Source organism: Lethenteron reissneri, chromosome 57 (genome assembly GCF_015708825.2).
Source record: "Lethenteron reissneri isolate LAM-NWPU_2019-01 chromosome 57, ASM1570882v1, whole genome shotgun sequence".
In the NCBI taxonomy this organism is placed as follows: Eukaryota; Metazoa; Chordata; class Hyperoartia; order Petromyzontiformes; family Petromyzontidae; genus Lethenteron; species Lethenteron reissneri.
Window position 1 is genome coordinate 3,025,515 of NC_083835.1, and position 21,727 is coordinate 3,047,241.

General features: G+C 48.9%; 1 protein-coding gene across 1 annotated transcript in view; it reads left to right on the top strand.

Annotated features, from left to right (window-relative positions):
• The first annotated feature begins 1,450 nt into the window (after nt 1–1,450).
• LOC133357179 (G-protein coupled receptor 83-like) overlaps nt 1,451–21,727 on the top strand; it is a 29,072-nt gene continuing 8,795 nt past the window's right edge. Inside the window, exons 1-2 of the mRNA XM_061574998.1 lie at nt 1,451–2,032; nt 16,512–16,637. Of these exons, the coding sequence (XP_061430982.1) occupies nt 1,541–2,032; nt 16,512–16,637 (618 nt within the window). The 5' untranslated portion in view covers nt 1,451–1,540. The remainder of the gene's footprint in view (nt 2,033–16,511; nt 16,638–21,727) is intronic.

The window sequence follows — 21,727 nt, forward strand, 5'->3', positions numbered from 1 at the left end:
CCTCCCTCCCTCTCTCACTCTCGTAGCACCTCCATGCAATGCGCGGAGAGCGTGCAGTCTAGCGGCGCTGTATTCACAGCGTCCCCTGTACCAGCGTAGCGTGCATCAGCATCATCAGCATCATCATCATCATCCTCACATCGGCCGTGTCCGTATTGCGAAAAGTTCATCTTGCGCTCCCGCTCCCGCTCGCTTTGACGAGCGCTACATGTTTATTGTGTTCTGGTTTGGCTCTCATCTTTCGCTCGGGGGGGGGGGGGGTGTTGGGAGAGAAGTGGGGGGTGGGGTGGGGGTAGCCTTCTCGAGGTGTACCGCTTCTCTCGAGGAAGCCACCGGATCGATCGTTGCTTGCGCGGCCCCGTTCCGCCGTTGCGCGTAATTCGGTGCCGTTCCAATTAAAAGCGCCCATCGTGCTGACCAACCGTGGGGGGTGGGGGGGGGGCTCACACAGCCCCCAAGGTGACGCGCTGTGGCTATATAGCCCCGCTCGCAGCGCGGCTCCGCGTCTGGATCTCTCTCTTTCTCTCTCTGTGCCGTCTGTCTCTGTGTGTGGGTGTCTGAGTCCATACGGCGCATGCATCCGCGCGCGCGCGCGTGTTTGTGTTGCTGCATTCGTGTCGATCTGATAGCTCTGGGGGGGACGGGGGGCGGGCTTCGTCCCTCCATCCGTGTCTCAGCAGCGCAGGTGTTAACGTGTGACCGTGTCTCTCCGTGTTGTTTCATTTTCTCTGTCGATCTTTCCCCGTGCCTCTCGCTCTCGCATCGGGATTCGTGTTGTGTGTGTGTGTGTGTGTTTTTGTCTCCGTGTCTGTCTACGTGTCTCTGTGTCCTGTATATACTCTCAGCGTCTGAACGTTTCTTGTCTTGACGTGTTTGTGCCTTTGTATATCGACGGGCGTCACCAGCATCTTTCTCTGACTGTGATTAAAGGTTTCTTTCGGCCGCTGTCACTCTGACTGCACAATTATAATTGGCCGTTTGTCGCTTGATCCAGTCGCATTTTTAGTTTGATGCGAAAAGCCTTTTGAAGAGCAGGCTTCAAGAACTATATTCATACCTTCTTCGTACAATGTATCTCCCACTTCTCATTACCCAGGGCATACATATGCATGTCCTCCATTGCATCAATTAATACATTCATTGAGAGTGCAGGGAATTAATAACGAGCATCGGAATTAATTGATTTCCCATCAAACCGATAACCTGGGAACTGCATGTCTTTGATTCGTGCTTTTGATTACCCCTCTTCTCCTTTGAACCCATGATCGTGTGACTACCTTCCACCAGGCCTGCCCATCTTCCCTTCGCTGCCCTGTCTCTCTGCGCGTGTCTCCCCTGTCGTCATCTCCACGTGGGCGCGGCTCCATCTCTTTGCCTCTCAGTCTGCCCGTTGTCACCCCCCCCCCCCCCAGCCTCACTCTGTCCGTCTGCGGTCATCCTAACAAACAAACAACAACAACAACAACCCTCTTCAATCTCAACAACAACCACCACCACGCACACGCAACCATCCCCGCGGGTTCGTGCCCTTTCACCAGCCATGGTGGAATTCCTCCACAGTCTGTGGCACGCTCTGCCCTACCACACGAGGCACGCATGGCTCGGCTCTGCCGCGGGCGGCGATGGGAACGCGTCTCTCGTCGCCAAGTTCTCCGTCGGCGGCGTCGGCCCCGTGCCCCCCCACGCCGCCCTGACCACGGGCGCCAACTTCGGCCCGTCCGACCCTTCGGCCTCCGCCGACAGCAACAACGGCACAGGCGAAATCGCAGTGGCCGCAGCAGCAGCGGCAGCGGACTTCTCGATCGAGAAACTCAAGGGTCTGGCCGCGAGCTCCGTGCGACAGGACGGCACCGTCAAGGCGCTGCTCATCGTCGCCTACTCGGTGATCATCGTCATCTCGCTGTTCGGCAACGCGCTCGTGTGCCACGTGGTGATCAAGAACAAGCGGATGCAGTCGGCGACCAGCATGTTCATCGTGAACCTCGCAATCGCCGACATCATGATCACCACCCTCAACACGCCCTTCACGCTGGTGAGCGAGGCGAGCAACGCGCGTGCACGCGGCTTGCGGCGTTCCGTCGTTCGTGCACTCTTGCGCGTCAGCTGAGTCGATGGTGTCTGTGTCAGTGTGTGTGTCAGTGTGTGTGTGTGTCTGTGTGTGTGTGTCAGTGTGTGTGTCTGTGTGTTTGGGGGGGTGGGAGGGGTGGTACTCGTTGGGGAGCGGTGGTGTAGCGGTTAGCGCTACTCTGCGCTACGAACAAGGCGAGCCGAGTTCGATTCCCGTTCACGACGATTATTTTAACCGGTCCTGGGCCTGCCTTAGGTCGACTCATCCTCAAATCAATACCTGGTGCGATGTGTAAACATCGCCACTGGGGAGACAAAGGCGGTCGGGCGTGGTGCTGGCCACCCACCCCCGCGTGTACCGTTCCGGCCTTCACAGGTGCTCGCTAACAGCACTTGCCCCAACAAGTCTGCTAAGGCTCTGCGGGGGATATTTTTATTTTTTTCATTGAACTTCTTTCGCACCGTACGTAGCGAACCACGCTCATCAGAGGTGCGTGGGAAGGACAACGAACTAAACACAACAAGGAGCTCTAAAGACAATGAGTTTGTCAATCTAGACGATTTAAAAGTGCACAGCTTTCGGCTTTTTAAAAAATTAATATCGGAAGGAAGAGAGCGTTCCAGACGGCCGCAGAAGCGCATCTGAAAGCGCCCCGCGACGCGGCGACCACCGCCGGCCGTGTCCGATGGCTGAGCCGTGAAGTTCGATGGCTGTAGCCAAAAGTAACGGACGCGTTTCACGAAATCGATGCCGCCAATGTCGAGGTCTGCTGTTGTCCACGACGATAGGGCCTCGCGTGAGAGAGAGAGACAGGGAGAGGGAGAGAGACAGGGAGAGGGAGAGAGACAGGGAGAGGGAGAGAGACAGGGAGAGGGAGAGAGACAGGGAGAGGGAGAGAGACAGGGAGAGAGACAGGGAGAGGGAGAGAGACAGGGAGAGGGAGAGAGACAGGGAGAGGGAGAGACAGGGAGAGGGAGAGAGACAGGGAGAGGGAGAGAGACAGGGAGAGGGAGAGAGACAGGGAGAGGGAGAGAGACAGGGAGAGAGACAGGGAGAGGGAGAGAGACAGGGAGAGGGAGAGAGACAGGGAGAGGGGGAGAGGGAGAGAGACAGGGAGAGTGAGAGAGACAGGGAGAGGGAGAGAGACAGGGAGAGGGAGAGAGACAGGGAGAGGGAGAGAGACAGGGAGAGAGACATGGAGAGGGAGAGAGACAGGGAGAGGGAGATAGACAGGGAGAGGGAGAGAGACAGGGAGAGGGAGAGAGACAGGGAGAGGGAGAGAGACAGGGAGAGGGAGAGAGACAGGGAGAGGGAGAGAGACAGGGAGAGGGAGAGAGTCCGTGTCGTTTTGCTCTTCCTCCTACTGCGTTAAAGGGGGTGCGGGGCGGGCAGTGGCGATGCGAGACATTCACTGGCGCGCCGCTACCCCTGGGCGGAATGATGCAGTGGCGGAGATGGACCGCTGCTGGGCGGTCCAGCCCTGCCGTGCGCTTTCACGGGCTGTGCCTATCGCTCGGCACGACGTCCGACGTTTTACACCTCGCGTTGCCGGGAGCTTCTGTCCAGGAGCTAAACTGAAAGAAGAAGACGACAACAACAAAAAGAAAAAAAAACTTCCAGGGAGCGAAGAAGCTGCTTTGGCACGCGGCATCGTGGCAAGCGACTCGCACGTTCAACCTCCTCTGTCCGCACCGTGCGTGGTCAACCGTGCCGACCTGAGGTGCACGCGAAGGACAATACGGTGGTGGGAGTTGAGGTGGTGGAGTGATGGTGGTTGAGGTGGTGGAGTGATGGTGTTTGAGGTGGTGGAGTTGAGTTGGTGGAGTTGAGGTGGTGGAGTTGCGGTGGTCGAGGTGGAGGTGGTGGAGTTGAGGTTGGTGGAGGTGCGGTAGTTGAGGTTGAGGTGGTGGTGATGGTGGTTGAGGTGGTGGAGGGAGAGTTAACGTTGAGGTGGCGGAGTGATGGAGTTGAGGTTTGGTGGAGGTGGTGGTGGAGTTGAGGCGGTGGAGGCTAGCGGCTCCCACGTGATCAACCTGTCCGAACACGTGGCCAACCTTTCCGGACACGTGGTCAACTTCTCCGGACACGTGGTCAACTTCTCCGGACACGTGGTCCAACTCTCTGGACACGTGACCCACCTCTCCGGACACGTGGTCAACTTCTCCGGACACGTGGTCCAACTCTCTGGACACGTGACCCACCTCTCCGGACACGTGGTCAACTTCTCCGGACACGTGGTCCACCTCTCTGGACACGTGGTCAACTTCTCTGGACACGTGGTCAACTTCTCTGGACACGTGGTCAACTTCTCTGGACACGTGGTCAACTTCTCTGGACACGTGGTCTACCTCTACGGACACGTGCTCTGGCTCCGTTAGCGCGTTTATTGACACGCCCGCCGGCAAGGCTTTGATGTGAAATACGAATTGTTCGCGTAAAATGCAACACTTTTTGTAAGTGCGGCATTACTTTATCACCAGGAACGTGCTGATCTAATAAGATAGCGAAAGCCAAGCGATGGGGGGGGGGGGGGGGGCGGGGGGGTTGAGTCTGGATAGTTACCTGGATGGGGGTGACTGCCATGCATACCAGGTGTTATAGGCTGCCGTTGGGCTACCTTGTTAGCAAGTTGACCAGGACAGCAAAATCCATTTCTCTAAAATAAATGCTCCCATCACCCCCCACCCACTACAACCCCCCCATCTTCTCCCCCCCATCACCACCCCGTCAAGGTCGGGATCGAACCGACGACGTCCTTCATACCAGGCGAGGTACTTAAAATCACAGCAGGTTTGTTGTGGGATGCCCGAAGTCGTGGCGTTTTGCTCAAAGGACACGCGAACTCGCCTCGCAGCCGTTTATTTTAGCAATCCACTGCGTTGCACGGTCAAATAACACCGCCCCCCCTACCCCTCCCCCCCACCTTGTCGGGAGTGAATTGCCCATTCTTCACCGCTTGTTGGACGAAGGCAGGGAACGCAGACCTCGAAGCAAGCGTGCACGTACAGCACCAGCGATGCATTTTGACCGCGCTTTTCGAAGTTGCGTCATTTCGTGCGAAATTAAAAAAGTCATAGAATTTACAACAAATGCCCACTCTTCACAATCCCCACTTGATTCACCAATGTAGGGCTAGCCACGAATCGCGCCATCACCGGCGTCCAATTATCATGCGACCCGGTTACCTCCTGACCCTCGCTGCATTGTCTTCTCGCCTGTGCTGTCATCGCTGCTCTTTGTCATCAGCATCATCAGCATCACCAAACCCCTTGTCGAGCCTCATCATCGGCTCTTTAAACGCACCGCTCACCTCACTCGCCCCGTGTCTCTGTCTCGCCCCGTGTCTTTGTCTCACCCCGTGTCTCACTTCCTCTTCATCGCCTCCCTAACGCACCACTCACCTCACTCGCCCCGTGTCTCTGTCTCACCCGTGTCTCTGTCCCACCCCGTGTCTCTGTCTCGCCCCGTGTCTCTGTCCCACCCCGTGTCTCTGTCCCACCCCGTGTCTCTGTCTCACCCCTGTGTCTCTGTCTCACCCCGTGTCTCACTTCCTCTTCATAGCCTCCCTAACGCACCACTCTCCTCCACTCGCCCCGTGTCTCTGTCTCACCCCGTGTCTCTGTCCCACCCCGTGTCTCTGTCTCGCCCCGTGTCTCTGTCCCACCCCGTGTCTCTGTCCCACCCCGTGTCTCTGTCTCACCCCGTGTCTCTGTCCCACCCCGTGTCTCACTTCCTCTTCATCGCCTCCCTAACGCACCACTCACCTCACTCGCCCCGTGTCTCTGTCTCGCCCCGTGTCTCTGTCTCGCCCCGTGTCTCTGTCTCACCCCGTGTCTCACTTCCTCTTCATCGACTCCCGAACGCACCACTCTCCTCCACTCGCCCCGTGTCTCCCTTCCTCTTGTTCATCTTACTACGGCCTGTGGCGCATGGGAAGGACAACAAACTATGGGTCTCTGCGTGAGTCTACGCATGTATGTTAAACTTCTTTCGCACCGTACGTAGACAACCACGCTCATCGGAGGTGCGGTGGACAGGCGTTGAGTGAGAATTCGAAACAAAACCGGCCAGCCTCTGACTGGCCATCGGGCAGTCCGTGCAAATGCCGGGCGTCAACCCACGCGCGTCGAAACCCTCTTGAACGTCCCACGCGCCCTAACGTGGCGGGCACGTTTGGCGGTGCGCTTGACGGCACGCCACCGCTGCGCTGTGCGACAGGCAGCTGGCACCTACGCCAATATTCCATTTCTGGAGCCCTGGAACATCCACCCCCCCCCCCCCGCAGTGCAGGATTATCGTAGTAGCACAAGTAGCTACATATGAATTAGCTACATATGTAATAGCTACATATGTAGCAGCTATATATGTAGCTGCTACATATGTAGCTGCTACATATGTAGTAGTTATACGGGCCCCGCACTTTCAAGGGCCGTGCGCTAAATGCTTTCAAGCCATCAATTCCGCTTCAGTGATTCTGCACTTGCTCTATTACTATAGTACTATACCGCCTTTTACTTTTGTGAACGACTGGGCGTTTAAGGTTAGCGATTTTTCGTATCATCTGGCTGTATAGCAAATGCAAAAATACAATTACTTTACTGTGCAAGTAAAACATGTATGTGTTTTAATATTTAAGTGTTTTTTTATTTTATTTATGGCTCCTTTATAACATACGCTACAAGCCTCGCACTCGCTTAATCCGGCACTGTCCCCCCCCCCCATCCCGGTGAGACTGCCTGGGGCACAGAAAGCCCCCCGCACGAACCACGGACATTGAATATCAATTCCTGCAACCAGCGGGGTGCATGTGGTACGGTGGTTGGCATGTGTGTCATGGGCTCCCTGGTGCGGGAAACGCCATGGGGTTGGACGCAGGGTGCCCAGTCCCATTCGCCCCCCCCCCCCCCACCTTCTTCTGAGATATATGGACCCCCTATCAGCCTCTGGGTTTCCCACTGCAATTACCGCCACCTGCCCTAGAAATCTTAACAACTTAAAAATCTCGATTTAAAGCTTTCGTGACTGCAGGGATTCATATTCTTGGTTCTTTCGGTAAAGTCACGTAGAAGGGAAATAATAAAATGATAAAAATAAAGCAATAAAATTCTCACGACGTTTCGATTGCAACACATGCAATCATCATCAGGTGTGAAGAGATAAAAAAAAACATGTGCAGAGATGGGGACGTGTCCGCGAGTTTTTTTTTTTAAGGGCAGAATGGCTTTGCCCGTTTAGCTCTGCCCACCCGCATGCCCACGCAGATGCATAACCAATATCGCGCTTTACAAGAGCTACGGGTCAATCGGATGTCGTGATGATCGTCACATCGTGGTGTGTCAATTCCAGCCTCTCGCAGCAATCCCACTCGCGTGCAGCGATCACGTCTCAACGAATATCCCTTTGCCTGTAAACCATCTGGCGGGTTCACCAGCCATTGCTTCACTCAAGTGGAAAAAAACTAAGAGTATGAAACGCGTTTAGTTCAACATGTGTCTGCCTGTTCGTTCCCCGTGTCCTATCTCTCTCTCTCGCGCGATCTCTCTCTGTCTCTTACAACAACTTCAACTCCGAGCCTCCTGGCAGCTACTTTGCTCGCCACCCGCCCCCCCTGTCAGGCACACAGCAAAGTGATTCTCTCCCCCCTCCCCCCAAACCTCCAGGTGCACGCAAAAGGTGGGTGGGTGGTTACTTCCTTCAATTTCAAACTTGCAAATTGCTGGCTTTTTGCTATGATCAACCACATTTCAGCACGAGGTGGGGGGCTCACATTGCCAGCCTCAAATCCCCCCCCGCCCCCACATTCAAAAAGAGCGCCGTAGGCTCTGAATGGCTGCCTCGAATTCAGACTCCTTCTCATGTTGATATCAATCAGTCTTGTGAAGTCAATTTTACACCGCATGCCACGATGTGCACGTTACACAAAGACTACACCGTGCGGTGTGAACGAGGAGAATACATGTAAAATGTAACGCCTGCGGTGATAATAATAATGATGATATACCCAGGGCAAATGTAAAATTCAAATTGCGTCAGCTGTATCATTTGAGTTTGTGAAGATAAAATTGCTATTTTTTTTCTGCCTCGTAAAATACTTTAGAATCTAGTTCTGCCTGAGACTCCCTGGACGTTTGGCGTGGCAGCTGCACCACTGGACTTGCAATCCATAAGGTTACAGGTTCGACCTCCCGGCACAGCAAGTTGTCCACGTGGCATTAAAAATAAATAATAATACTCCCCCCCCCGCACCTCCATCGCCTCTGTCGAACTATCAACTGCGGTTGTACGCGGATATCGTGGTATACAAATGTGGGTGCTCTTCAAAGTCGGCCGCGCGGCGTGCGAGAGTATTAATAAAAGTAAAATAAAAATAAAATAAAAATTAAAATCACGACGTTTCGGAGGCAACACAAGCTTCTGTCTTCAGGTGGAACCGTCACAGCACGATAGCTGTATCAAGTAAATGAGAGATTACAAGAGATACCGCTCCTCATATAGAATGGTTGAAGGGGGGGGGGATGGGCCAGGAACGGCCCACTTTTTATTATTATGGTAAGGTGCGGCTTGAGACTACTGCTAGCCTACATAACAAAATGGTGCAAATGAGACCGAGCCTCTGCCATGTAGATGGTAAAAGTACAAAAGCAGTCACGAAAGCTTCAAATCTAGAATTGCGAGAGTATGCCCAGAACACCATCTCGTGGGCTCCCCTAGCACTGCAAGCCCTTCTTTCCGTCGGCAGTTGGCGCGAGCAATGAATTGCCGGGCTGAGCCTCTGCCTCGACATCTCCATGCAGATTCTAGATTTGAAGCTTTCGTGACTGCGAGGATTCATATTCTTAGGTTTTTTCGGTAAGTCTTAGGTTTTTTCGGTAACGTAAGTTAATAAAAGTAAAAACAACAAAGACTCATTTCCTGGCAGCGATTTAAGCCGCACCACCTCTACATAATAATAGGCTCAGTCAACTATTCTACACAACAAAGACTAATTTCCTGGCAGGGATTTCAGCCGCATCATCTCTACATAACAAAAAGGCTCAGTCCCTTTTACACGCACCTTTACATCATCATTTTTATTTTACTTTTATTATTTTACATTTTTTACCTACGTGACTTTACCGAAAAAAACTAAGAATATCTCCATGCAGCTCTGTCCACGAACGCCTTCCGATCAAACCCCTGGGGGGGGGGGGGGGGCAGAAGTGCACGAGCCTCCGTGTGGCGGAGAGTCTCTTGCGCGAAATAATCTGCGTTGGAACACCGCAATTGCGCATCGCAAATTGCCACGCGCGAACATTAACCCCACGCCTCCTTTGGGTTTGGTAAAGGGGAAGCTTGCGATGAATTCCACGTGGGCGCTGCGGTGGCTAGGAGATGTTAACTACCTCGCCTGGTGTACAAGAGGTCGTGGGCTCGATCCCGACTCTGACGCCTGCTGCTGTATATTTGGAGTTTGCGTGTCTCATAATCACGGTGGCTAGGAGATGTTAACTACCTCGCCTGGTGTACAGGAGGTCGTGGGCTCGATCCCGACTCTGACGCCTGCTGCTGTGTATTTGGAGTTTGCGTGTGTATCTCTCTCATCATCATCACGGTGGCTAGGAGATGTTAACTACCTCGCCTGGTGTACAGGAGGTCGTGGGCTCGATCCCGACTCTGATGCCTGCTGCTGTATATTTGGAGTTTGCGTGTGTCTCTCTCTCATCATCATCATGGTGGCTAGGAGATGTTAACTACCTCGCCTGGTGTACAAGAGGCCGTGGGCTCGATCCCGACTCTGACGCCTGCTGCTGTATATTTGGAGTTTGCGTGTCTCTCTCATCATCATCACGGTGGCTAGGAGATGTTAACTACCTCGCCTGGTTTACAAGAAGTTATGGGTCCGATCCCTACTCTGATGCCTGCTGCTGTATGTTTGTAATTCTCCCCGCGGACCCGTGGATTTTTCTCTGGGTCCTTGGTTAAATCCCACTTTCCTCTTGTCATCTCTTCCCCCTTATTATTATAACAACAACAACATTGCCCTTTCCCCGTTCGGTGGGACCCCTTTGTCTGCTTTGGGACAGCGAGCCTGCTTCCCCCATCTTTCTACACCCCCCCCCCCCCTGCTTTCATAACGGGGTTGGCTTCATGTTGACGGTGTGTGTGTGTGTGCGTCACGACGGGATGTATCGGGCCCAGACATTGCCTCAATCAAAATGAAAATTTGGAAAAATACAACCGTGAGCTCCAATTTTGGCCACCACGGTGGCTAGGAGATGTTAACGACCTCGCCTGGTAAACAGGAGGTCGTGGGTTCGATCCTGACCCTGACGACGCCTGCTGCTGTGTATTTGAAGTTTGCGTGTCTCTATCATCATCACGCTGGCTCAGAGATGCTAACTACCTCGCCTGTTAAACAGGAAGGTCGTGGGTTCGATCCCGACCCTGACGACGCCTGCTGCTGTGTATTTGAAGTCTGCGTGTCTCTCTCTATATCATCATCATCATAACGCTGGCTCAGAGATGCTAACTACCTCGCCTGTTAAACAGGAAGGTCGTGGGTTCGATCCCGACCCTGACGACGCCTGCTGCGGTGTATTTGAAGTCTGCGTGTCTCTCTCTATCATCATCATCATCACGCTGGCTCAGAGATGCTAACTACCTCGCCTGGTAAACAGGAAGGTCGTGGGTTCGATCCCGACCGTGACGACGCCTGCTGCTGTATATTTGAAGTCCGCGTGTTCTGTCGCTCTCCCCGTGGTCGCGTCGATTTTTCTCCCGGTCCTTCGGGTTTCCCCTCCACATTTAGAATCGACATGCAGTGTAGAGTATTTGACTGCTATACATATCCACGTGATGATACGCCACTTAGTTGAGCTCTCGTTTGTGACTAAGTCGCTTCTGATGAAGAGCTACAGTATATATCTCAGTGGGCATTACCTGGTAAAATAAAATTAAAAAAGTTTAATCAGTTTATGTGAAACTTCACAGCCTATGACGCGTTTCCAGGGATTCTCTCTGGGGTTATCCTTTGGAAAGACAAAGATCCCCCGTATAGTCTTAACAGACTGTAGGGGCAAGTGCTGTAAGCGAACAGCACCTATGAAGGCCGGCACGGCACACGAGGGAGTGGGTGGCCAACACCACGCCCGGTCGCCTTTGTCTCCTTCATGGTGATGTTTACACACCGCACCAGGTACACGTTTGAGGTTGAGTCGACCTAGGGGAGGTCCAGAGTCGGCTCACACAATTGTCACAGGCGTTGACCGTGAGCGTGAATCGAACACGGATCGTTGTGTTCATAGCACAATTCGCTAACCATTGCACCACCGCTCCCCAACCCTTTGAAAAAAAGAGACACACTCACGCCCACACACGTTACTGGCTGTGAAAAGAATCCCAATGCAGACAAATTACTCGGCAATGTGCTCCGTTCTGATGACTCACAGCGGCGACCACCACGCAATCTCACGGCCATTCTCGCAGCGGCCTTTGGCTAACCGTCGAGCAGAGAACGGCGGCCGTCTGGAACGCGCTCCTGCGGCGGTGGTTCCTACCAGTATATACCAGTATAAAAAAAAAACCTTTTCTTTCCGATCTTGTGCAGAAATGTTAAATGGTAAAGGTGCAGCCAGGGTTGCTTTCCCACCCTCGCCGCCAGTGAAGTTTACGCCGCCGCAGGAGACGCGCTGAGAGAGAGAGTGTCTAGAGGAGAGGATATTACATTTCGATTTAAAGCTTTCGTGACTGCACGGATTCATCTTCTTGGTTCTTTCGGTAAAATTTCGATTTAAAGCTTTCGTGACTGCACGGATTCATCTTCTTGGTTCTTTCGGTAAAATTTCGATGTAAAGCTTTCGTGACTGCATGGATTCATCTTCTTGGTTCTTTCGGTAAAGTCACGTAGAAGGGAAATAATGAAATAAAAACATAATAAAATATTATGCAGGGATTCATCTTCTTGGTTCTTTCGGTAAAGTCACGTAGAAGGGAAATAATAAAATAATAAAAATACAATTATAAAAAAATAATTCTCACGACGTTTTGGCCACAACGCAAGCAGCCGTCCTCAGGTGAAGGGAGACAGCGTCTGATGCTGTCTCCCCGACAGACCTGAGGACGGCTGCTTGCGTTGTGGCCGAAACTTCGTGAGAATTATTTTATTATGTTTTATTTTTATTATTTTATTATTTCCCTTCTACGTGACTTTACCGAAAGAACCAAAAATCGAGGATATTAATTAAGAAGATGTCTTTACCCTTTCTGGCAATGCAACGGGAGCGAGCCACGACCTCAGATTTGGATGCTCAAACACAAAATAGAATTTTTTTTTTGCAAAGCATCGAGTCTGCATTCACCACACACAGTGCCTGCGACAAAACACGCGAACAGACGTGCTCTGATAATAGATGGCATTGTCTTTGAGACTGATTGGCCTGCACCAGAAACAGCCTTCTTAATGGCTTTGTCTGACCTGTGCTCGACCACAGAACGCCGAGAGGCAAACAGTCCAGAGACAATATAAATAAGAGCATGTTTGTTGGCTTGTTTTGCCACAATTGCGTGTGTGCTTAACGCAGACTTGATGCCCTACAAAATTTAGCTATTTGGTCTTTGAACATCTTAACACGTCCTGTTGTTATTGCCAGAAAGGGTTAAAACCTCATCATTTTTGAGTCTGGCAAAAAGGTCCCGTAGGTAGAACATTTATATCTTGAGTACCCATCCACACTGGCCAGCCAGGCATCTCAGAAGAGGTGGGAAGAGCCACACTTCACCCCACACACCACACGCTCACCTGCCCCCCCTCCGCTGTGGTGGCAAAGTTTCCAAAAATCGCCGTCAACCTCTGCCCACCCAGCAGTTGCACGCCCACCGCTGGACATCTGTGAATAGAAAGATCTTCATAGGCCCATCGGATTCCTCCAGTGTATACAACTTTAAAAAAAAAATATCTCATTCTGGTTGAGTTGACATGTGTGGGCAGATGCAGTGCGTGGGTTGGGGAGGGGTTAAGAAAACTTGCACCTTCTTGGTTCTTTCGGTAAAGTCACGTAGAAGTGAAGAATGAAAAAAATGTCATTCTTCACCTGAGGACGGCTGCTTGCGTTGTGGCCGAGAGAATTATTTTATTACGTATTATTTTTATTATTTTATTGCTTCCCTTCTACGTGACTTTACCGAAAGAACCAAGAAGATGAATCCCTGCAGTCACGAAAGCTTTAAATCGAAATAAAACTTGCACCGTTGGATCAACTGCCGCGCCAGGAGATGAAAAAGTCCGGCGCACTGAGCATTTAAAACGTGGTAGGAACCTTTAATCGGAAGGCTGCATAATCGTAACGCGCAAAGTAAAATAGTAAAATCTATGCAATAGGGTACAATGACTCATCTACGTACAAACGAGTTAGGTGCCATAAGTGTGTTCGTAAGTCAATTTGTTCGCAAGTCCAAATGTATTTACTTCCGTCTATTCCAAACACGTTGTACGCCATGTACACGAAACATGGGGGAATGGCTTTAAGAGTTGTATCATCTCCTGTAGATCTAGATGCCACTGGTCCTTCATGTCCTGTAGATGTAGATGCCACCACTGCCATCTATTGCGCGGCGGTTGAACTTACGACTCTCGATCTGAACAGGCAACTCGACATACGGACATGTTTGTTCGTATCTCTGAAAACTCGTAAGTCGAGTGTTCGTGAGTAGAGAAGTCCATGTACTTTTCGATTTAAAGCTTTTGTGACTGCAGGGATTCATCTTCTTGGTTCTTTCGGTAAAGTCACGTAGAAGGGAAATAATAAAATAATAAAAATAAAACGTTAAAAAAAATTTTATGTTTTATTTTAAAAGAAAACTAATAAAATAAAATAAATGTATGATTATTTATTTTATTATGTTTTATTTTTATTATTTAAAAAAATAAAACATAATAAAATAAAATAATATATTTTTCTTTTATTATGTTTTATTTGTATTATTTTATTATTTCCCTTCTACGTGACTTTACCGAAAGAACCAAGAAGACGAGTCCATGACACTATTAATTTGACAATGTACAACATCTTGCTACGCAGTTCACAATCTTAGGCTATTGTGTAAACACCAGGGGCCAATAAGCCCCTCGTTTCACAACTTCACCAACAAGTGAAATAATTGTGTTCAAACGCATGCAGTCATAATAAGAGAGACACACACACACACAGCAGGAGACTATGACCCCGACTCTTGTTTTTTCACCACTCAAATTGATCAAAGAGCCAGTTAATGTCATTCGTAGAAAATTTACATCCTCGTGAGCGTTTCACGCGAACTCAGCAAAAACAAACCCACTACGGTTTAAAATAATTATAACCCGTAAAAACAAAGTTTTTCACTATAAATCCTTTATATGCGTGGCAGCGAACTTAATATAAAGGATTTAAAAATATTCGCCTGTGGAGGACGCGGGGATCGATCCCGCGACCTTTGGCATGGGAAGCGAGGGCGCTACCAACTGCGCTACTCCGCCACGGCCTGTGGAGGGGTTACGCTCTGGGCTCCTACACTGTGACGTTCAGCCAAAGCCATGAATGAGTTCTATTTGAATAAATGTAAAATATTTTTTTTTTGCCTAAAAAGTGTAAAAAATTTTTAAAAAACTTCACGAACATTAATTGTCTCGCACAACGAGTCTGTGTGGAAAATGTCAGCTCGATTGGATCACGGAAAGGGGGTTAAAAAACGACCGGAAGATTTGCACGGTCCTAAGCAAGCAAGCAAGTGAACTTAATATAAAGGATTTTAAAAAAATCGCCCTGGCCTCAATTTAGACGCCATCAACATGCGTAGCACCTCGTCCGACTCGTAGTAAATTGGACAGACGAGGGGTAAGTGCTGTGCCCGATTATCCTAGGAGCAACAGTAGCTACAAATGCTACGGGCCCCGCACTTTCAAAGGCACCGCGCTAAATGCTTTCAAGCTATCAATTCTGGTTAAGTGATTTTGCATTTGCTCTATTACTATAGCGCTATAATGTCTTTAACTTTTATTAACGACTGGGTGTTGAAGGTTAGCGATTTGTCGTATTAGCTGGCTGTATAGCAAATGAAAAAAATACAATTACTTTACTATGCAATAAAAACAATTGTGTTTTAATATCGATTTAAAGCTTTCGTGACTGCAGGGATTCATCTTCTTGCTTCTTTCGGTAAAGTCACGTAGAAGGGAAATAATAAAAAAAAACAATAAAATACAATTCTCTTGTATTATATTATGTTTTATTTTTATTATTTTATTATTTCCCTTCTACGTGACTTTACCGAAAGAACCAAGAAGATGTGTTTTAATATTTATGCGTTTTTTTTATTTTATTTAGGGCCCCTTTATAACATATGCTATAGGCCCCGCACTAGCTTAATCCGGCCACTGGGTAAGTGACGAGTTTTATTCCAACTACAGCCCAATTCTTTAGCCTCGCTCGGAATGGCAATGTCCTTAAAGTGAAGTGCTCCTGTAAGGAGGGTGGGTGGCGGTAGATGTGACGTCAGCGTGACGCACGAACCCCGGGCTCAGCACTGTGGGGACGCGGGTGACGTCACCACTCAGACGCACGCGGTGACGTCACCACACGCGCACTCGGGCGCGTGGCGTCCAGGCAGACAGGAATCCACTCAGTGGTCCAGCCATTCCATGTTTTATGAAGTACGTATGTTGAACTTATTTTTCACCGTACGTAGCCAGCCGTGCTAATCGGAGGTGCGGGGGAAGGACAACAAACTAAACACCAAAAAGCACTTTTAAAGAAAAAAGTTTTCAATCCGGATGATTTAAAAGTGCATAGCTCCGGTGGCTTCCCAATGTCGGAAGAACGTTCCAGACGGCCGCATACGCGCGATGCGGCGACCGTCGTATTTGCTCAATGGCCGAGTCAAAAGCTGCGAGGATGACCACAGAGTTCGCGCGATTGTGGTTCATGCTCCTTGACGAGGTCAGCGAGGTGTTGTGGTTCATTTGTGGCAGGCACTTTGTGCGCGTGTGTGATGAGTGCGACTTCACAGGTAACCGGAGGCCAATGCAGCTCAGCGAGTACGGGGACGCCTCTACTCGCGAACATTCGACTTAAGAACTTTCACAGATACGAACAAACCTGTGCCTGTGTCCAGTTGCCTGTTCAGATCGAGAGTCGTAAGTTCAACCACCGCGCAATAGATGGCGGTGGTGGCATCGACATCTGCAGAACGTGAAGAACCGGTGGCGTCTACATCTACAGGAGATTATACAACTTTTAAAACCATTCCCCCGTGTTTAGTGTACCAGCAGCACAACGTGTTTGGAATTTACGGGAGCAAAGTTGCACTTACGAACAAATCGTCTTACGAACAGACCTCTGGAACCTAACTCATTCGTTAATAGAGGAGTACCTGTACCGGATGGACACACGTGCGGTTGCGTGCATGCCTGCCCCTCTCTGTGTCCTGTCAGGTGCGATTCGTCAACAGCAACTGGGTGTTCGGCAAGACCATGTGTCACGTGAGCCGCTTCGCGCAGTACTGCTCGCTCCACGTGTCCACACTCACCCTCACGGCCATCGCGCTCGATCGATACCAGGTAACAGAACAGTGGCAATGCACCCCCCCCCCCCCACCTTGCACACACTAGACAAAGATCCCCCGCATAGCCTTCACAGACTATTGGGGCAAGTGCTGGTTGAGCAGCTCACACTACACTAGCAGTGATGTTTACTGCACACACTGACACACGTTGACACACGCATGCTGACACACACGCTGACACACACACGCCGACACACACGCACAGACACACGCTGACACACACACGCTGACACACACGCACACACACGCTGACACACACACACACACACGCTGACACACACACACGCACACACACGCTGACACACACACACGCTGAAACACACACGCACACACACGCACACACACGCTGACACAATTTTTTTAAAAATAATAATCATCATGCATAACACTGGTCAACCAAAAAAAAACATTTTTTTCTGGCCTGGACTTTTGCAGCTGTTTTAGACTAATTTCAGGGTGCTGATTCCAAATCTGATCTCAGATTTGCTCTATCACATCTCATTTTTATGCTATCGGCATACCCCATTTTCATTGATTTTACCCGAAATTAACTCTGTCACTTATGATTGCAAGTTGTTGCGAGTCAGTGACTGCTTTAGCGTTAAATATGGTGCTGTATTTTTAGGATAGAGTGTTTATAATATCATTTTATGTAGATAACCACACTAATTTAATATTTTTCTTCTGCAGTTTTTATTGAAAATGCAATATTTGATATCTCAAAAACCCGATGTGATAGACACAAACTGATGCCAGATTTGGAATCAGCACCCCAAAATTATCTTAAGCCCGTTGGAATACCTTATTCCAGAAAAAGTTTGTTGACCAGTGTTATTGGTCCCTTTCGGGTTACATCGTGAAGGCACCATCGTCAATGTTGTAACTCTAACGCGGTTTTTAATTCACTCATTTTCAGAGGGAGGCACTTTCGTTAATGAGACATCATCATGAGTGTTAGGGGCCGCCACACATTTGAAACCATTGGGAGTTTGACAGCATCACGATGATGATGATGCTGGGGTGGGTGGAAGAGTGTTTTCACTCTTTGTATTGTCGGGGGTCACCGGTCAGGAACCGCAATCAAGGCCACTAGGGGCCACCGATGGCAACTGGGGCCTTGCGATGAAGGACGCCGCTCCGACACCCCCACACCGCGACAGGCGACAGAGGCAATCAAAACGATTTAAATTTCGATTTAAAGCTTTCGTGACGGCAGGGATTCACCTTCTTGGTTCTTTCGGTAAGGTCACGTAGAATGGAAATAATAAAATAATAAAATAATAAAAATAAAACATTTATTAAATAATGTTTTATTTATATTCTTTTATTATTTCCATTCTATGTGACCTTACCGAAAGAACCAAGAAGACCAATCAAAACTAGTTGTCACGTGGGCTCGGGGTCAAACGTGCCATTTGATTGGGTTGGTCAGCATGAGCGGAGGGACGTTGAGCAGGTCCCGAGTGGCAATGTTTACACACCGGACCAGGTACTCAATTTGAGGCCGAGTGGACCTAGGGAAGGCCCGGGACAGGTTCAGATAATCGTCACTTGTATTGACCATGAGCGGGAATTGAACCCGAGTCACCGTGGTTGTAGTGAAGCACGCTAACCACGTGTCTACGACGATTTCGACGCAGAGTGCATCCGGCACCGTCGACGTTTCGCTGGAGCTTCCAGCGAAAGGTACAAATCTTTGCAGCTGATGAGTTAATGAGTTAATGATGACGTCACCCTGCTGCTGCTGCTCTATATAAGAACGGGAGACACAGCAGAGCCTCACCATTCTGGCGAATTGCCCGATGATTACCAGCGAAACGTCGTACTACTCAAATTGTAAATGTTGTGGTTTCACGCTTCAACACACCGGTGGGCTAAAGCAGTGAACTATTTGTCTTTTGTCAACGTGACACTTTTTTACTGATTGGCCGTGTCGGGTGGTGGAGGGTTGCGACACATTAATAAATAACGCGATCTAAACCCAAAAACGTTGATTATGAATAATATTGGTCGCGGAAGCCTGCCACGTGTTAAACTGAAAGGTGCAATGTGGATAGAGCACGACTTACGATGACAATTATGGCCGGAGTCAAATCGCCTTGTCCTCACTCCAATTCCATTCGGAGCCATTCGTTAAAGCCCCGTGGGCTGCTTGCTTAGGAAGTTATTATAAAAAATGTATACTTCATGCATGAGTACATTTTGATTACACCATTTGTATATACTGCCCCTCTCCCCTCCCTCCCGTATTCCAGGTCGGCATTTGCAATTGAACTGCAATTATTTATTTAACGCGTTCTCGGCACGCGCTCAACAAGCGATGAAGTCTCAGGCCCCTTCCCTCCAGCGTGTGTGCGCAGGGCACTACCGCACAACATTATCGCGTCGCCAAGAGCTGCGACGTTAAGTTTGGAGACTTTGGCCGCTATAAATGTCGACACGCCCGGCCACTTCGTTGACTTTGTCACTGCTGGCCAGAGCCGCTCCTGAAAAATAACGAAGAGCTCGGTGAGGCTTTACCCGGTGAAATAAAAAATATCCATCTTCTTGGTTCTTTCGATAAAGTCACGTAGAAGGGAAATAATAAAATAATAAAAATAAACATAATAAAACCATTCACACGACGTTACGGCCACAACGCAAGCAGCCGTCCTTTTTGCGTTGTGGCCGAAATGTCGTGAGAATGATTTTATTGTGTTTTATTTTTATTATTTTATTATTTCCCTTCTACGTGACTTTATCGAAAGAACCAAGAAGATGAATCCCTGCAGTCACGAAAGCTTTAAATCGAAAAAATATCTAGTTTCGTTTATCTTGATATTTTTCTTGTGATGTCAATCCACTGCTGGCTGAAGGGGATGGTTTGACCATACTTCGCCACGCTGCTCGGTGCAGGTTGGTGGAGGAGGAGGTGGGGTGGGGTGGGGAGAGACCAGACCCGGTTCAGAGAATCACCCGTGGCTGCTCTTAGCCATGGGTCGGTAATTAAATTATTTTCCTATATTTTGCACTCCCATCGTAGTTTTTTTTGTTTCGTTTGTTTCTGTAACCCTCTAAACCGCCCCGACTGGACACCTGTAAACAAATACGCTTTTAAAACACGTAGAATTTCTTCTGGAAAAAAAAACCTAAAATAACCTTTTGATTCTGAGTTTAGAGTTAAAAAAATAAATCTATATTACGTTGCTACACGTAAAAAAACAAGGTCATCACATCTCACCTTACTGCTGTTTGCATCGCACGTGTGTATTTGGTCGCACCCCCCCCCACATCCCCACGCCCCCCCCCCTCGGATGAAGCACACAAGGAGGGAGGGTGAAAGGAAAAATAAGAAGAAAGGATTTTTGCGAGATTTAAATCAGTCGCTTTATCTCCGCTGAAGCCTCATTGAGCTCAGAAGTTATTTTTTTCAATGGCGAGCCGGGCCAAAACGGCTGATATGACGGTAGCGATCATATTCTGAATTAGAATCACGTTACATGGCATGGGGCTGTTTGCAGGGGCTCTTACGCACGGCTGGTATGACGATAGCCGGCACGTTGCATGGAAACTAAAATCCGTCGCATGAAATAGCCTCCGGCAGCTCAATGGGTTCCTTGCTGGTAAAATAAAATAAAATTTTAAAAGCATATTTCATCATGGTAGAAAAGCTCTTGACCAATAATGAATAGAAAAATTAATTAATGGGCTCTCATCTTGCTTAAAGGACATCATTGAGCAAAATTTAATTAGACGTTCGGACGTTTCGTAGTTCCCAATGCATGGATTATTCAGAATGTTAGATCTTTGCTTTGCAATTTCTGCACACCATGAAAAGGGTGATGTATTGGGCATAGCCTGGCTCGTTAAGTGTAATGAAACGGAATTAACTGCCCACTGTGAACACGCGTTAGATCGCTTGCAAAGGCTAATGCCATCCGCACCGCTCGCGATAACCACGAGAATGAAACATCGCCTTCGCATAATAATTATGAAGTTGAAATCAACGCAAACGTTTCGTTGCGATTCGCTACAGGAGGCGCTTTTTGAGGATGCAAATCACGCGCGTTTTCACTTTTAGTGCGTCAGAAATCGTCGAACGCGAGATGGCCGCATGGCTCGGAGGTCAGAGATCGGAGGTCAAAGGTCAGAGACGGCACCGCTGAGAGTCCTGGGTTCGAATCCGGGGTTCGGCCCACTGCCTGCGATTTAAAGCGGGGTCTCGAGTCCAGCGAGATGACTGTCTGAGCCTGGGCATCAATGGCTACACCAAAACAAGTATACCATCACATTTCATGGTTATGTGACATTGAACTTCGATTTAAACTATTTTTATTTTAAACTTAATTTGGAGCTTTCGTGACTGCAGGAATTATTCTTGGGTTCTTTCGGTAAAGTCACGTATCAAGATAAAATAATAAATTAAATTAAATACTAGCATACGACGTTTCGATTGCAACACAAGCAATCATCATCAGGTATAAATTGTGCCTATGTTTGTTCTCTCTCTATGTATCTCTGTGATATCTGTCTGTTTATATGTCTGTCTATGTGTCTCTGGTTCTGTGTTTTATCTCTCTCTCAAATTTAGCATTCTCAGGAAGAACGTAATCAACCAGGTAGGGTGTGGACTGTTATGTTATCCGACTCTCTGTTGTATTACATTACATTTCTAAGTATACTAGATTTGTGTTTCTATTTAGTTTATACCTGATGATGCTTGCTTGTGTTGCAATCGAAACGTCGTATGCTAGTATTTAATTTAATTTATTATTTTATCTTGATACGTGACTTTACCGAAAGAACCAAAGAATATTTTTATTTTATTTGACCAGGTAAGGCCCCACTGACCTATGTAGCCTTTTTTTTCCAGAAGCGACCTGGTCATCACGAATGACAGCCTCGACGAAGTGGCTTCTCATCGCGTGGAACTTTATAGCAGCCAAATACTCTGAAGGCGTATTGTCGATTCTAAACGTGGTGGGGAAAAACCGGAGGGACCCGGAGAAAAATCCACGCGACCACGGGGGAGGGAGAGAGACACGCAAACTCCAAATTTACAGCAGAAGGCGTCAGGGTCAGGATCAAACCCATGACCTCCTGCAT